Source organism: Pipistrellus kuhlii, unplaced genomic scaffold (genome assembly GCF_014108245.1).
Source record: "Pipistrellus kuhlii isolate mPipKuh1 unplaced genomic scaffold, mPipKuh1.p scaffold_m20_p_44, whole genome shotgun sequence".
NCBI classification, from domain to species: domain Eukaryota; kingdom Metazoa; phylum Chordata; class Mammalia; order Chiroptera; family Vespertilionidae; genus Pipistrellus; species Pipistrellus kuhlii.
This window is the reverse complement of record NW_023425545.1, coordinates 271109-288553: the sequence shown is the minus strand read 5'-3', so window position 1 is coordinate 288553 and position 17445 is coordinate 271109. Positions and strand designations below refer to the sequence as shown.

Sequence of the window (17445 nt, the reverse complement as noted above, 5' to 3'; positions counted from 1 at the left end):
GGGTGGTGAGTGGACACAGGAGTTGAGTGGACAAATGGATGGTGAGTGGACACAGGAGCTGAGTGGACACATGGATGGTGAGTGGACACAGCTGAGTGGACACATGTATGGTGAGTGGACACAAGAGCTGAGTGGACACATGGATGGTGAGTGGACACAGGAGCTGAATGGACACATGGATGGTGAGTGGACACAGGAGCTGAGTGGACACATGGATGGTGAGTGGACACAGGAGCTGAGTGGACAAATGGGAGGTGAGTGGACACAGGAGTTGAGTGGACACATGGATGGTGAGTGGACACAGGAGCTGAGTGGACACATGGATGGTGAGTGGACACAGGAGCTGAGTGGACACAGGAGCTGAGTGGACACATGGATGGTGAGTGGACACAGGAGCTGAGTGGACACATGGATGGTGAGTGGACACAGGAGCTGCCGATATTGGGAAACACACACCAACGGTCTCAGGTTCAGCAGTTCGTGTCACGTGTTTATTGACCAAAAGGAAAAGGACAGGCGCACCATTCCACTCTCCCAGCACTCTGTCACAGAGGGCACCCACAGGTGGGGGCCTGCTCCCTGATGTCAGGACCGAAGGCCGCGCTGCAGGGTGTGGGTGTCCTCTCAGCCCTGCCCCTCAGCAGCCGCCCCTCCCTCCCGACACCCCTGAGATCAGCTACAACCGCAGGGACGAAGTCATCCTAGAGGCTGGCCCCCCTCACCGCCAAGGGCAGAGCAGCTCTGAGCACATGGCAAGCCCACTGCTGTCTGCCACTCGGATACCGGCTGCTCCCCAGGCCTGGCCCGCACGGCCTGTGGCCACAGACAAGCAGGAAGACACTCCCCATGGCAGCGCCGGAAGCTGGAGGATGGGTCACTGGTCACGTGGCACCCCCAACCGACGGCCAGGCCTCTGATTAGCCAGACTCTGCCGGGGGGGGGGGAAGGCTTTTAAGAAAAACACCCCTTTGGCTCGTGAAGGGTTTGGGTAAAATACTTTCCCAGTAAGAAACAAATGACCTGAGATTTCCGGAGCGATGGAGCCACTGAAAGGGCTGCCAGGAGGGGAGCGGGGGAAAGCCAGCCTCGAGGAGACGAGAGCGTCACTTAGGCTGCTGCTCGGAGGGCTGAGCGGCTCGGCAGGCCGTCCCAGGCCGCGGCGGGTTTCTGCGAGGAGAGGCATCCCAGGGGCTGGCCGCGCCCGCCTCCGCCGCCTCCCGTGGCCGGGACCAGGCTGGTCAGCAGCGCGCCCAGTGCCCAGGAAAGCACGTCTCACTGGGCGCGTCCCGCCCTCCTTTCATTTGAGGCTCCTCATTCCAGTTGTGCAGAGACCCCTCCAGTTCTCTGTCCTATCAGAGCGGCTTTTCCCTGACATATTTACCCCCCTCTCCCCCCAGAAGATGACAGGATGGATGCCTACACCCTTTCTGGAAGGTGACGGCCTTTACTGAAGGCAGAAGTTCCTCGACATCACAGCAGTAAAGATCCTGGGCGCTGGCCAGACTTCTGAGGTGCCAGTGTGCACCTCGGGCTGGCATGCAGCCGTCTGGCAGCAGACACACGTCTATCCTACTTCACACAGGGAAATAGGGTCAGAGGGAGAATCCTGGGCATGCGCACGCAGGCCACAAGCCCAAGAGACATTGGCACAGTCTCCAGTCACATCCAAAAATTATACCCCGGGTCCCCAGCAAGCAGCTGAGCTGCGGAGAAACCAGCAGCTCTGGCTGGCGGTGGCTCACAGATGGGTGTTGGAGAGGCCCCCTCCCGTCTAGGCCCACCTGGCACGCTCAGGGCATCAGGGAACACAAGGCTTCCGGCCCCGGGCAGTCATGGCTGCTCTGAGACTCAACGCTGAGGAGGTCGGTACAAGCTGTGGCCACAGCTCAGCTCCCCGGGGCAGACAGCGTTCGGTCCTCCAGGGCAGGGTGCTCCCCAGAAGGAAGTGATAGTGCGGCGGGGTGAGGGAGGGAGTCCTCAGGCTGCCCCGCAAACGCATACCCTCCAGCGGGAAGGTGGGGGGTCACTGACAAGGCTGGGGGGCAGGGCTGCCAGAGTGAGCGACCAAGAGACACACAGACAAATAGTACATGTTAGTCAAGGCATTCCCAGGAGACAATCACAGAAATAACACTTTGGACACCAGAACAGGACGCATTTGGCAACTCTTAAAGAAACAGCCATCCGCACCCCATGCCACCAGGGGTCCCAAGTCCCTTCATCCCAGTTTAAACAGTCAGGAAGGAAGAGGGACCGAGGGAGGGTAAGAGAAGGCCGAGGAAGCAGTTACACCGACTACCTACAGCTCCCATCTGTCCGTCTCACCTGGTGCAGAACGCCGCCTGCCTCCACCCTCTTCCTGGCGAGGCCAGCCGCCCGGCCGCCCGGGCTTCGGAGACAGGCAGGCGAAGCTGGACGTGGCAGCAGCCGATCGCCCCAAACGAGCAGCACTCCCCATCCTCCTGTCCTCAGAGAGGCTTAGTTCATAGGAATGTGGGGTGCTCTGTCCTTTACCAAAACCCTCCGTTCAGTTCGACAAATGGGAGCCAGACTCCTCTGCGTCTGCTACGTTAGTGTGCGGTGCATAGAGGGAGGGAAGATGGTTACAGAGCGGCTGGTGCCAGCGCCACCTCGCCACACTCCGGTGAAGGCCGGGCACAGCTCAGGGCTGTCCTCTCTGCTCCCCTTCCTGCAGCACAGCGCGGCGGGAGCAGCCTTCCTCTCCCTCCCGGCCCAGCCCCACTGGGAACCCAGCCCGGACGCGGTTGTACAGGTGTGTTATAGCGCTGGCTAGGACACAAAGCAGGTTTCTGAAAAGGTATCTGCAGCCGGAAGTCACGTCTGTCTTCAGGTTCCTGTGGGTGGGGTGCGGCTCCTTCGGTCTGACCAGAACTCCCCACGGGGGGCAGGCTCAGCGCTGCTCCCAGGAGCTCACTGCACAGGAGCCAGTCTAACTTCCAGAGGTGCTCTGCCGGGCGCTCTCCATGTCCAGGATTCTGGCCTTTACATCCGAGACCCTCTCTCCTGAAGAATCTGGAAGAGGAAGGCGGGAGGGGGCTGAGGCGTGGACTCCGGGTGCAGAGTGCTTAGGCCCAGCTGCTAAGCAGACTGAAGAAAGGAGGCCCACCGCTTCCCACTGGCCCCGGCGAGCAGCAGCCAATCCGTTACCCGGGAAGCGAGGCAGGACGGGGCCCCCCCAGCACTCTGATTGGAGACTAGTGACCGCGGCTCCAGGGAACGGGTCGGGACACATGTGGGGCCTTCCAAGTGGTTTCAGGGGGCCCCACGGAGGGAGAAGGTAACTGTGTACAACACTTTTCCGGTAACTTAAGCCACCAAGGTAACCTAATTCTTGTTGAGGCAGGGAAAGGACAGTTTCAAAGAATAATGGTGACATATGGGACTTTGCACACTAATGCTGAGGTTCAGAATGCCGACCTTGGGGGATCAGAGGAATAACCTTTCTCACTGATTCGACAGAGGCTGGGAACACTCTTCTCTTTTCTGTGTGTTTTCTAGCCCCTCTCACTGCTCATAAGTCTTGATTTAAATTACAATAATCAAAAGACCCAATGAAGAACCGCAAAGCTGCCTTGAGAAGAGAGGGGAAGGAACGAGACAGGGCCCCTGGGGAAGCAGCCTCTTACCTTCGCCTTCTCGCTCGGCTCTATGACGATGCCGTTGGTGGAATTATTTAGTTCTCTGGAGACGACACAGAGGAATTCGGCCTGGTCCTCGTTCCCATAGTTATAGGAAGACCCGATGTTGATGAGCTGAGAAAACAAGGACATAGTGAACACAAGGACCTTCCACCACAAAGTGCCACAGAATCAATAAAATATATTAAAAAAAAAAAAAAAAGACTTTAATTGGGGAAACACTTCTGGAGTGGATGTATGGCAACATTTTGCAACCCACACCTGACAAGACTAGAAGGACACACAGGCAGAACTGCATGGGAGGTCCGTGGGAGGAAAAGTCCAATGTCTGTTCTGATGACAGAGACACAAAAAGGAACTTCTGAGAAGGTAAGTTATGGTAACAGTTCAACTGGCCTACATAAAAACTGGCAGGATCCAAATAAAATTACAATATATTCATTCTGCTCATGCTCAGCCCCCATGCTTTGGAGAAAGTGGATGAACAGGACAATTCTGCCACCTAATGGCACAAAGCTACAAGAACAGAATCCACAGCCGCGGATGGTAACCATTCGTTTGATTCCTTCCTCTCCTATCACTGCAGCTCACCATGCTCTCTCTGCCCATGACACACACAACGAGGATGATAAAGTTCTGACCTTGAGGCAAACAAAGGAAGGGCTATTGGTGAATCCTAGTCTTCTTTAGATAATTATTCTAGATGCGTCAACACGCATTTCTGAAGAAAATCCCTCTGGGGGGAGAAAAAAAATGAGTCCCGGCCAGTGTGGCTCAGTTGGTTGGGCACTGTCTTGTGCACCGAAGGGCTGCTGGTTCTGTGCCCAGTTGGGGGCATGTGTGAGGCAGCCATCGATGTTGCACTCTCACATGGATGTTTCTCTCTCCTACCTGGCTGTGGAGCCCCGTGTTTGGAGGGTGGACGCCCGGGGAGACACTGGGGCTGTATCGCTTAGGAAACATACCTGTTCGAATTTCCAGCCGTCAGACATGGTGGAGACCATCTGTGTCAGCTCCTCCTCCTGGCACTGCAGGACTCGGTACACGTGCTTCACGGGGCCCTGCGACAACCACGGACAGTGAGGCTAAAAGAACAAACGCTGAGAAGAATTTGCTTGGAATGTTTTCTTGGCAGCCAACCTGTCCCCTTTTACAATAAAAACTTCTCCAACACACACAAGGGGCCAGGGAGATGAGTCAGTGGGGAAAATTATTCTCAAGTGTGGAGGGATGAATTATATTCTTAGATTCCCTCTGTTTTCCTAAACAGAAAATAGAGCAAACTTACTTTGGACAAGAAAGCCACATGCTCATGTCTAACATACGTGTGGAAAATGTAGATTATGTTTTGGTTTATTGGCAGTGACACCTTCTTATGGGAATAACATGAACTAGGAACCCATCACATACACACGTCCCAGCTACCTTTACCCTCTGCCATGCTAGCGGACAGGGAGTGTCTCAGTGGGAGACATGACATTCTGCTGCAGAGTGTGCAATAATAAAAAATGAGCCCTGGGAATCTCCTGAGTGATAAACGCCTTTCATATGCTAATGACCGGCCACCAGAACCGTGGTGAGAGAGTTAGAACTTTCAGAACATCTAAGCCCTTAAATCTCTACACCAGGGAAAGGCGCCTGTAAATATGATAAGAGGTGGCAAAAAGCTTGGTGGCACCAGATCCTATTTCACTGGTAATCTGCAAACCAACTGGAAATTCATCTTTGATATGAAAGCAGCCTTTCAGCCCTCAGCTGGATGGAAACCAAATGAATGTGCCCTTCTTTCCACCTCTGCAAACTGCTGGAGGGAAACTTCATTTTTTATCTCAGGTGTCAGTTATTCCATTCAGATAATCCATGCAGAGCCAGAAAACGGATCTGTCAAGTCAAACACCGGAGGAGCAGGGAACTACTGTGGAAAGAAATGTACTGCCCTCTTCTTAATCACAGGAAAATTCTACGTGGCAACAGCCTCCGCCACCGGGATCTGATGGGGGAGGAGGCACGTCACGCCACAGAACAGACAGTCACGGCGAAGTCTGGCCCTGCCTGGTACTGCAGTTGTACTTAAAGTAGAGCCTACACACGTGAAAGGGGGTGTCTTGCTTTTCCTGCTTGACTTCAAGCTTCTTGAGGGCATGGGACTTCTCCGTGGTCCGAGTCCCAAGGGCCTAACAGAAGCTACTGTGGCCTCTTAAGACACATGATGGATGACATAAAACAAGCCAAGTATGCTCTGTGCCAGTGGTCAGCGAACTTTGGCTCGAGGGCCACATGCGGCTCTTTGGCCCGTTGAGTGTGGCTCTTCCACAAAATACCACTAGCGGGTGCGCACGTACAGTGCGATTGAAACTTCATGGCCCATGTGCAGAAGTCGGTTTTTGGCTCTCAAAAGAAATTTCAGTCGTGGTACCGTTGACATTTGGCTCTGTGGACTAATGGGTTTGCCGACCGCTGCTCTATGTCTTCCCTTCCCAAACTAGGGGGGAAAGTGTGTTTCACTTTTGTGACTGTTATCTACTGAGTTAATGCCAAAATCTAGGCTTCATGATAAAATCAGAAGCTTGATATTATGTTCTCAGGAGCACAGTAGGCCGAGCAGCTTCTGAAGTCCACACCAGGAGACTGGTTTCAGGCGGCTGCAGGAGCCGACGTGCGGTGGTCACACAGTGAGGGCTGGTCCTGACGAAGAGCAGCCCGCGGTGCAGGCGGGACCTCGCCTGGCCTTTCCGGGAGGAGACAGATGCTCTCCCCGCGAGAGCAGGGCTGGGACCTCCCACTGCCAGATGGTGAGTGGCTGCCTCCCCGTTCTTCTAAAGGGACATGAGTTTTCTTTGTTATTTCTTCTCCTCCGTTTTCTTTGTTCTGAACAGCCTGGTGGGGGACATGCTGCCTGCCTGGCAGATGGACAGCCTGCCACACAGACCTCAGGCGCCGAGGGCAAGTCCCCCTTTCCTAACTACACTCAGACACACGGACAGACAGACACTTGAGGTAGTTTCCCCTTAAAAATTCAAAATCCATTACTTGGGAAGTTCTGTTCTCATTGTCCCGTATCCTTTCCTTCACCAGCCGCACGAGAGAGGCGATGTTGTAGAACTCTGCCTCTTCCAGGACACCTGGAACAAGGCCAGACTGCAGTCAGAGACGCGTGAGCTCCCCGAGGGCGGGAGAGGCTGGCGTTTGTATTTGCCGAGAGCTGCAGTTTTCAGATGCCAGTCTAGCCTCCCCCGCAGCCTGCGAGAGGCTTCTTTGCTGTTTAGGGTGCACCCATCCCCTTTGCCCAGCGGAAGGGAGCCAAGCAGAAGGGCCTGTCCTGTCCGCTCCCTCACCTTTAGTTTCTGACCGGCCTTCCCTGACTCTCCTGTGCCTGCCGTTAGCTGCAGGACACCGTGGCCATCTACCACTTAGTTCCTGGAACTGGTCGCATCAGATAACTCCTGAGCTTGCAGTTTGTACCTGAGCTTGCAGTTTATCCTAAACAAGACCGGGGGTGGGTTGTGTGTGTAAGTATATGTGGACCAAATTTAACAGAATGCTTATTGTTTGAACAATATAAAAGGCAATAATGGGAAGAATCCCATGCCACATAAAATCAAAGACTTCAGACAGGACAGCTATATGGGATATGTGATCCTGTTCCAGGAAAAAAGAAATTACTCTAAAGGCCATTATTGGAATAGTAGACATAATTGGAAAATAAGCTATAGATAAAAGTATTCATCAGTATTAAATTCCCTCAATCTGATCATTATACTGAGGTTATGTAAGAGAATAGATTTGTTCTTGGGAAATATCCATTGAAGTATTAAGGGGAGAAGTCTAGAATCTATTCTCAAATAGTTCAGAAATGAACCTGTGGGAGGGGTGGAGGAGAATGAGTGAATGATAATGCAAACATGATAAAAAAAAAATGTTAAAAGTTGGTGAGTCTGGGTAAAGGGAGTTCTTGGTACCATTCCTGCCCTTTTCTCCTAGTTTGAAATTGTTTCAAAATAAAAGTTTTTGAAAAGGCATTAGAAAAGAACTGCATTAAGAGTCCTCTTTTCAAGAAACAAGATTACCCGATTTGGCAATTTGGGAGCCGGATGGTGGGTGCATGGGATTTGCTGTGCCATGCCCGTTACTTCTGTGTGCATTGGAAATGCGTTTCTGTTTTGTAAAGAGGGCGTTCAGAAAGAGAGAGCACGCTCTCTTTTCCCTGGGAGATCAGAGGTGTTCTGCAGCTGCTTAATTAACCAGCACAGCCATTACGGTTTCCTTACTCAGTGAACATTCCCGATCAGGGTGCCCTGGGCTCGGGGACAGGCCCCCGTCTTCGACCGAAGGTCTTCGATGAGACCAAGCCTTTCACAAAGACAGCTAGACCCACTTAGTCTAAACCCCCTAAAAAACAAAAGGATGAGGCCACTGGTGATGAAGCTGACAATGGATGGGAGAATGAATTAGGTCAGCTGCAAAAACTGACGAGGAGGCACGAGGCCAGTCTTAAAAGAAATGAGGCCAGGCCTTTATTATTTCTTTACAGCTGCAAGTTCAAACTAAAATTAAAAATATAAATAACTAGGTATCAGAGATGTGTTGCTTCAGGCTACAGACATTCACTGCTAGCATACAAGGAGACGCAAAAAGGGATCCTGAACGTTCTGCAGGTTTGGGAAAAGCTCCCAAAGCTACTGGCAAAGCTGAGCTACCTCTTCCCCTTCTCATTACGGTGGACGAGCAGAACGTGACGAGCTTCCTTAAATAAGATTCGCTCAGACGCCGCTGAGTAACGGAGGCTCCCTGCTCACTCTCATAAGCCTTCATTATACCTGCACGTGAGCGCAATGCAAGTCTCAAACAAACGTCAAAGCTGTGAAACAGACTCGGCCTGAATTGTGGAAATGGCCGGTCAAATGTTCTTACCTTCTTCTGCCAACTCCTTGGTAATGATGAGTTTCCCGTGGCGGAGGTAGTTGAGGATAGGACCAAAGTAGGTGGGGTCCCTGTCAATCAGATAGGCCCCCGTCTCATCCTGCAGACAAACACAAGGGTTATCGCCGGGGAGCTTTTAGACGGAGTCAGGGCAGGGTATCAACCTGGTCACAAATCATGAGAGGGCATGTTTTGCTAGACGTTTGCATATCACAAACTACTGGCAGGAAGACTAGCTTTATGTATCTGGTACTTTAAGATAATTTAAGGTGAGATGTTCCGGATGGACAGTCATATCATGTAGGTGTTTACTTGAACTTTTAAAATATTTCCTTGGACACAATGACCAATTTTTCTGGCTATTGTTGTGTGTGTGTGTTTTGTTGTGTTTTTTAAGAAAGGGAGGAAGAAAAACGCCATAGCTGTGGTTAAATCTCTGTTTGAGATGGACATTCTGAATTCCCTCTTGTCCCTGAGTCATATTCCTAATTCTAAGAAAACCTGTGTAGTTGGCAATGCTCCTGGGTTCGAGGCCAACGGCAGTGGCAGTCTGCAGTGCCAGCTGCACCTCACACACCCCAGCTCTGTGCCCAGAGGAAGCTGGGCACTGCCAGGGCATGGCTCTGAGCAGTTCTGATCCTACTCATCTTTACAGTAAAAGAGAGAAGAATAAACGGAATCTATTGCAATAAGGGAGGTTTCGGGTGGATGAAAAACAATTCCTTTAAAAGTGAGGTTTGGGAATCTCTTTAAAGTCAGGGCAGGACAGGTTTCTATCAATCGGAGATTGATTAGAGGAGAGGTCAGTGAAATCAACCCATGTTTACTCAGCCCCAAGTCTGCTTCCTGGTAACGGGCTGCATGGGTATATGGGCTACAAGGTGATGTAAGCAATGATCAATTCCTGTAGGCTGGGAACTAAAAGCTGAATGTGTCAAGTTAAAAACAAAACACACAGCCGAAACCGGTTTGGCTCAGTGGTAGAGCATCCGTCTGCGGACTGAGGGATCCCGGGTTCGATTCCGGTCAGGGGCATGTACCTTGGTTGTGGGCACATCCCCAGTGGGGGGTGTGCAAGAGGCAGCTGGTCGATGTTTCTCTCTCATTGACGTTTCTGGCTATCTCTCTCCCTTCCTCTCTGTAAGAAATCAATAATAATAATAATAATAAAAAACCACACAAAAACAACAGTTCCAAACTGGAAATGGGTTAAGTCTCTTGGGTCCTCTCCCGCTGTTAGTGAGCAGCGATGCATCTTGCCCAACAGCATTCCTGTTTTCCTTTTCCCTGGATCTGAACCCGTGCTCTGGGGTTGGCACCGGAAATGGCAACCTCCTTCCAAGGAATGCATCTCATCTCAGAGATGGACCTCGGACAGCGATTGCTCCCAGCGCCCAGCTCAAGGGCCGTGACCCCGGGAAAGGAGTGTGATGGCAGCCGTGTCGAACCATCCTCTAACCCAGGCTTTCACCCAACTTGGCAGAGGGTCCGAGAGGAAGTCTGAGAAAGCTACAAAGATGCCTTGGCTCACCCTGACCCAGTTCTGGGCGGACCTGGCACCGGCAGTGAGGGGCTGACGGGGAGCCAGGGGGAAACTCATGCAGACCCGAGGGGCTGGGATGAGGGGTGGAGAGGAATCCGGAGAAGGGGTTCCCGTGCGTGCGGGTGGGCGGTGTGGCGAGCGAGCCGCTGCCACCGAAAGAAGGGTGGGGTCAGAGAGAAACCTGGGGTGCGCCGGGGCATGGGCGAGAGCTGCCGGGGTTACAGCTTGCAGGGAGGAGGGAAGGGAGGGGGTCCAGGCCCGGGGCCCGCCTGCGAGGGGGGTGCCACAGGAATCTGGGGGGCCAGCCTAGGAGGAGCGCGGGGGTCTGCAGGCCGGGGGCGCGCCCGAGGGCGGGGCGCACCTTGTCCGAGTCCAGCTCCGGGTCTTCCTGGCAGCAGAGGCGGCAGAGGAAAGACTTGGGCTCGCGGCCCAGGGTCTGCCTGGTGGTCACGAAGTAGGTGCCGCCCACGTTCAGCCGGACCCAGCGGGCCGCGCCGGCGCCCCCTGCCCGATCGGGGGGTCCGGGACCCGGCTCGAGCGGCTGCGCGGCGGCGGCGGGCGGGCGGCTATGGCCGCGGGACGTGGGGCCGGCGGGGCCGGCGGGGCGAGGGCTGGGAGGTCCGCGGCCCGGGCCGCCCCCGTCGCCCAGCCCGCTCCCACCCCCCTCTCCCAGCCCGGCCATCGCCGGGTCCAGTTGCAGCTCCGCCATCTTGGGCCGCCGCCGCCGCCACTGCCCGCGCGCCGCCGGGCCGGCCCATCTCGCGGAGGGAGAGCCGGGCCGGCCCATCGGCGGGGGTGGGGCCGGGGAGAGGCCGCGAGCGCCCCCAACCAGCACCCGGGGATCCGCACCGTGGAGGCGCTGTGCCCGCCCTTGTGGGCGGGACTTCCGGAAGGAACCTTCATTGTAATTGGCTAACCTGCGCGGCAAGGCCCGCCCCTTTGGATTAGTGGTTGGCTGAGGGAAGCCCTTCCGGTGACGCACTTCCGTTGCTTCCTCTGTGGACCGTGGGCCGCCGGGGTCGGTGAAGGTGAGTCGGGTTGGGACGCAGGGTCCGACCCCAGGGGGTTCCCCTGCTCTTTCGCCTCCAAACCTCGCGCCGACCCTTGTCGCAATGCCGCCGAGGACGCCAGGCTGCGGGCGCCTCGCTGGAAGCGGGCCCGGGTGCAGCTGGAGCCGCTCTGCCCCGCGCTCCTTCCTTTTCCCTCCCCCGCGGGAGAGGTCGTCGGGCCCGGCTGCGACCCGGTCACCTTTCACCGAGGCGCCTCCGCGGACCTGCTCCCGCCCGGGCGCCCCGTCCGGGTTGGGTGCTGGAGCAGCGTCCCCTGAAGATAGTAATGCAACTGGGTGCGTCCGCCTTTCCCTCCCGAGGGGTCCAGCTTCGAGCTGTGGCCTGATCGGAGCTCCTCAGTTGCAGGTTCATGTTCCCCTTCAGCAGATCCTCATTGAGCGCCCCCTCTATGCACGGTCTGTTCTGGGCGCTGGGGACTCCCCAGCAAATAAGAGACAGAAATCCCTTCCCTTACGGAGCCCACCTGCTCCTGGTGCTTGGACAGGTCTTTAAGGAGCTGCTCCTCTGGCATCTTTAAAACTCCCCTCCCCTCCATTCCAGCAAGCAGGCTGTCGTGAGGGGAAAGGAAGGGAAGCGGCAGGTGTTGGACAAGTTTTTTTTAAGATCTGGGTTGGTGGTTAGAATGTGGGTCCCGGGTTCGATTCCGGTCAAGGGCACATACCCGGGTTGCAGGCTCGATTCCCAGTGGGGGGCGTGCAGGAGGCAGCCAATCAATGTTTCTCTCTCAGCATTGATGTTGTTGTCTCTCTCTTCCTTCCTCTTTGAAATCAATAAAAATATATATTTAAAAAAAAAAAGATCTGGGGAAGATTCACTGCCACCTCCCTGTGACCCACCTCATGGCCTAGACCTTTGACATTTCAGCCTTTCTCTTGATGTTGACACTGGTCTTACCGAGTTTCAGTCGACTGTTTTACTCTCTTCGGTCTTATTTAAAAATGGCTGCGGTGGGTGCGAAGTAATCAGCCAAGAACCTTATATACATATGTGCCTGGGCCATGGCCGCAGACAATGGGGGACGGGGTGGGGGACCGGGGTGGGCTGGAGGGGGCCCACTGGGGGGAAAGGGGAGACATGTAATACTTCCAACAATGAAGAGTTACTAAAAACAAAAGGGCTGTAATCACTTTCCTCCTTGTCTCACATTCACGTACACGCTTAGGGCGTTGCCCGTGGCACGCTCAGTGTGCCGCTGCCGCCGGGATACATCAGACAGGAGTAAGGAGTGCAGGCGTGTGGCCGATCTGATAGGGAGGGCTCCAGAGCCTCTTAAGTTTGTATATAAAACTAGAGAAATGGACGTGCGCGATTTCATTTGATCCTTTCACCAGCTTCCTGAGTAAGCAGGGCTGAGGAGACCCTCACTTCCCAGGAGCCGAGGTTCCTGTCTAGAGTCTGCTCTGTTTAAGCCTTGGTGGGAACGGGGGTATGTGTCAGCTCCGTGCACTGGAGAGTCAGCGAATGAAACAGTCTGAGTGGAAACGCATTTAATTTAATTTTTAACTTTAATGCAAGGCATGAGTGTTACTTCAGCAATATTTCCAAAGGTACATGGAAAACAAACACCAGAGAATCGGGGTTTTTAGGATGAGTTAGGAGTTGGAGAATGGAGGGAGGAGCATAGGGGGAAGAATATATTTACGGGTCAAGCTGCACACCTTGAATTGGAAGAGCTGCGCTGGCCTTTTCTGAGTTAGTCATCCTGGTTTCTTTAGTTGATACGTACGTCCACCACGCCCTCGGAGGATGCGGATCTGTCTCTGAAAGACTGGCATGTTTCCAAGATGGCCTCCCTAGAATTCTCTCCAAGAGCCCAGTTTTGATCTGACCTGTTTTATTTTCCAGGATCTCAAGATGGCTGGGCGAAAACTTGCTCTAAAAACCATTGACTGGGTAGCTTTTGGGGAGATCATACCCAAAAACCAGAAGGCCATTGCTAACACGCTGAAATCCTGGAATGAGAACCTCACCTCCAGGTCAGTCCCCCTGTGTTGTTGTAAGAGAACAGTTATTTGGTAAATGGCAATAATTCCTAGAAGAAATGGGCTTAGGAAACAAGTTACAGAGGCAAAGGAAGGGCCTTTGGAGCCAATGGTAACGGACCTGGGGCGGTGCCGGAGGGGGAAGGGGTTAGGGAAAGGGACAGGCTTACTCCCTGGAGGGAGAGGCACTGGGCCCTCCATCCTAAGGGTTTTAAGGGCGGAGATTTTAGGGGCGGCCCCAGGGGAGGATCATATAGAATATTCAGCAGCTCTCCAGGTGTGTCCTTTCACGGTTGTGGTCTGCTCTGATTGGTGGAAGTCATTCAATGCAACTGGGCCCGAGGCTGGCTTTGTTGCTCACCTGGGGGTACACAGCACCCAGAAGGCCGCTCAGCGAGGCCGTCTCTGTGCCTTCTTTACTTCTCTAGTCGTAAGGCTTCCATTCAGCCAGCCTTCGGGCGGTTCTGAATGCTGGCTGTTCTGTGTGCTACTTGTAATTTTGAAACGGTTATGGGAGGCGGCAAGCACAGGCCGTTACTCGCCTTCGTCTTGGTTCTCTCCAGGGCACTCCCTTTCGCAGAGGGGGTGCTTTGACTTCCATTGAATGTGGAAACGAAACGGTGATTCGGGGCGACATGTGACTTTTTGATGCTCTTCTGAAAGGATAAAGAAACCCATGTATTTTCCAAATGAACCTTTTTGCCTTCCAGTGCTTTCCCACCTAGAGGACAGTGGTGATCCATCCAGGCGGCAGGAATAAGGAACAGGGAAGTGACTGTGTGAGTTTTCTGTTCACAGAACAATCTTTTGTCTCCCGTGTGAGCAGGTTGGCAACTCTCCCCGAGAAACCTCCTGCCATCGACTGGGCTTACTACAAGGCCAATGTGGCGAAGGCCGGCTTGGTGGATGAGTTTGAGAAGAAGGTGAGACTGCAGGCAGCTAGCGCACTGGCCTGGTAACGCGGCTGGTGGGAGGGGGGGATGCGGGGTGACAGCAAGGAAAGAAGGGGGTGGTAGCCTCAGGTCCTGAAGGAAGCTCAGGGGAGGTGCGTGTGGCCAGAGGATCATGTTAGCAGGTAAACGGTACACGCAGAGAATTCAGGGTCTGTTTACTCAGCAGGTTTTATCCAAAGAAACACACAGGATGGCCTTACTCAGGGAGCCCGAGGGCTGTCAAGTTAGGTTTCCACTTCTCCTCCTGAATTATTTTTGGTCCCCCACCTGTCTCCTTTGGAATAAACTGTTATCTTTTCTACCCTTTCCCTGTTTTCCTCCTTTCTCTGCCTTTTTTTTTTTTTTTTTTTTTTCCCCCCCCACTCTAATTTACAAGCTGTAATTTCTTGTTTATCTATCAAGGGTCTACTCTGTGCCAGGTGCAGCGCTGAGTGCTGGGGCTATAACACTAAGCCATCTCCTAGGGAGACCATCTCCATCTCCATTCTGCAAACATTAGTTCCACCAATCCACTAGGGTTTCACTTAAGAGAGAAATAAGAATTTCTTTAGAGCTACAAGTTTCTAAGAGATCCCCCATCCCCACCCCTCTTTTTTTTTTTTTGAACCATTGATTTGTTGTTTCACTTATTTCTGCATTCATTAGCTGATTCTTGTATGTGCCCTGACCGGGGATCGAACCCACAACCTTGGCCTATTGGGATGACGCTTTAACCAATTGAGCTACTGGGCCAGGGATAAAAGGCCATTTTTGAGGTCATCCAGTTCAGCTATCCTTCTCAGATGAAGGTCATCGTAATGAAGGATTGTCCAAGGTCTCCAGTTCGTGACAGGATTCAGAAGAACCCGAGACCCCTTTCCCTGTCCCATGTTCTTTCCACTGCAGCACCGTAGCTCCACACTGTCTTGTCTTGTTATGGAGACTGTGTTCTATGTGATCGCTAAGAATTAACGGCGGCTCGCTGTGCCTGTGTTTGCAGTTTAACGCCCTGAAGGTGCCTGTGCCACAGGATAATTACACTGCCTTGGTGGACGCTGAAGAAAAAGAAGATGTAAGTAGCTAGGACTCTTCTTTTCCAAAACTAACAGCCCTGTGCTCGATTCTGTGCGCCAGTAACTCGCCAGTACCCACCCCACTGGGCCCTCCAGTAGCTCTCCGCCTGCTGCCCCCCTTCCTGGGGCTCCCGCCCCCTCCTGTGGCTCTCTGCTGCCACTTGTAGCTCGCTGCCCCACCCTCCTGCTGATCTGTGATCCGTCTTTACACTTCACAGCGTAACGACATTTGCATATTGCATATTTATTATATAGGATGCTCTTCATTCCTGATGATTCTTCTTAGTCATCAGGTTGAAGTAGAGAACTAAAAGGAGGAATAAAACTAGAAAATGCAGCCTCTGTAGTTGCCTGGTAATTGGAGGGAGGGGGCTAATCAGTGTGTTCTCTCTCTTGATTGTGGTGATGGTCTCACCGGTGGATGCATTTAACTGATCAAGTGGATTCTTTAAATATGTGCGTTTTTACTGTATGGCAGTTACACCTCAGCAAAGCTGTTACCAACAACTAAGGAGTTGGAATTGGGTGGGAAAATTACCCAGTGTGCTTGACAGTACTGAAGGCCGAAGGTTGGAGGGCAGGTGGCTCCGCAAAAGAGAAGTCTGTCGAGGGAATCAGGCATCTTGTCCCGGCCTTTCAGTACCCAGCACCTGGGAAACGGCATTTTGCAGGTTGCCTAGACGAGTCACTTGCTGCAGAACCCTGGCTCTGCCATTGTAAGCGGCCTCTCCTGCGTGGGCTGCTTGTGCATTAGGCTGGAGTTTGCCTCCCAAAGGCCGCTCCCCCATGAGTCAGCAGCTACAGAGAAAGCAGCGGTGGTCTGGCTCCAGGACTCCTCAGACCTTGGGGGCCTCAGGGTCAGGACACTTTGACTTGGATCCAAACCAGAATCTCTCCCTTCTTTTAAAGGTGAAAAATTGTGCTGAGTTTGTGTCTCTCTCAAAGTCCAGGATTGAGCAATACGAGAAAGAGGTATGGAGGACTGGCCTTGGGGATATGTGTCCCCTCCTGCCGAGCGGCAGTAACCTGCCTTGGGTTCCTTTTCTGCATCTCTGCAGCCCTCCTTACCTTCACGTGTTTCCCCTCCTTCCAGCTGGAGAAGATGAAGAACATAATTCCATTCGACCAGATGACCATAGAGGATTTGAATGAAGTCTTCCCAGAAACCAAATTAGACAAGAAGAAATATCCCTACTGGCCTCACAAGCCAGTAGAGAGTTTATAAACCCGAGTCTGAGAGGAAGCTCTGGTCGTTGTGTTATGAACTCTCTGGACATTAAAGATTATCAGATGGCGCTGCGTGTGTCTGCTCCTTTGCAGTGGAGGTAGTTACAGCTCTGGGGCACCCACAGGAAGTAGGCTTTTTGTTAAAATGGAAAGGTGAGCCTATAGGTGTATGTGGTTCAGTTGTCTAATGGACAGGATATGCTCTCAATCCCAGAAGATCTTCTAGAAGATTCTTCGTTGAGTGCCAGCATATGACCTTAGTCATATTTCTATTCCCCAGGGCTTAGCACTGTGCTTGGGATTTAGAAGACCCTTATTATGAATTCTTTGTAAATGAAAGAGAAGAAATGTGAGCCTTCAGGGGTTCACAGCTAGCTAGGAGCTTATCACATACACCTTGAATAATAGGGCCAACTAATATATTAATTAGCAAATAATGATGATCAGGACTTACAAAGCATACACTATGACCTAAGAATTGTTCTAATCACGGTAGATAAATACCTCATTTATCCCCCAAAACAACCCTATGAGGTAGGTAGTGTATCAGCCAAGACATTAAATAAGGCCTTGGAAGTCCTGGCTGGATTGGCACACGCTGGGGTTGGAGGTTCCATCCCCAGGAGGGGGCTTGCAAAAGGCAGCTGATTGGTGTTTCTCTCTCCCTTCCCTCTCTAAACTCAATAAAAACATATAAAGTCCTTTGAAGGTGACAACATTGCCAATGGTAAGTTTGCTATTCTCTACCCAGAGGCCTCTGACTACTCAGTAGTTTCCCATCGCCCTCTATTTTGAATCATCTGTTAATTACTTCCTGTCCTCTCACTGCAATGTAAGCTCCTTGGAGGCAGAGCGTGGAGGATGGTTTCAGGGAGAACAAGCCTGAAATGAACAGAATCAGTGTCTCAGGCAGAGGAGCCCACGGGCTGCAGTTATGTGGCAAACCTTGGGAGCCAGAGGAGCTTTAACATGGCATCCATGACACTTGGTGACTGGTTTGGAGTACAGACAACTCTGGATGGCCCTGGAGAAGAGAGAG

General features: G+C 52.8%; 2 protein-coding genes across 4 annotated transcripts; one reads left to right on the top strand and one right to left on the bottom strand.

Moving 5' to 3' along the window:
- Window positions 1-477: 477 nt before the first annotated feature.
- On the bottom strand, window positions 478-10909 carry KCTD2 (potassium channel tetramerization domain containing 2). Of its 2 annotated transcripts, none has more exons than XM_036412123.2 (6): window positions 10484-10909; window positions 8571-8679; window positions 6690-6781; window positions 4625-4744; window positions 3648-3773; window positions 478-3033 (listed from the first exon to the last, which is right to left on the bottom strand). In XM_036412123.2, exons 1-6 carry the CDS (start codon window positions 10907-10909, stop codon window positions 3004-3006), a joined length of 903 nt encoding a protein of 300 aa, XP_036268016.2. In that variant the 3' UTR covers window positions 478-3003. The 2 variants fall into 2 exon arrangements, with proteins under 2 accessions (XP_036268016.2, XP_036268017.2); XM_036412124.2 differs by having other exon boundaries at window positions 4625-4720.
- A 102-nt stretch (window positions 10910-11011) lies between these two features.
- ATP5PD (ATP synthase peripheral stalk subunit d) lies at window positions 11012-16474 on the top strand. Of its 2 annotated transcripts, none has more exons than XM_036412149.2 (6): window positions 11012-11150; window positions 13038-13168; window positions 14001-14097; window positions 15107-15178; window positions 16089-16151; window positions 16273-16474. In XM_036412149.2, exons 2-6 carry the CDS (start codon window positions 13047-13049, stop codon window positions 16402-16404), a joined length of 486 nt encoding a protein of 161 aa, XP_036268042.1. In that variant the 5' UTR covers window positions 11012-11150; window positions 13038-13046; the 3' UTR covers window positions 16405-16474. The 2 variants fall into 2 exon arrangements, with proteins under 2 accessions (XP_036268042.1, XP_036268043.1); XM_036412150.2 differs by having other exon boundaries at window positions 11104-11108.
- Window positions 16475-17445: the final 971 nt, after the last annotated feature.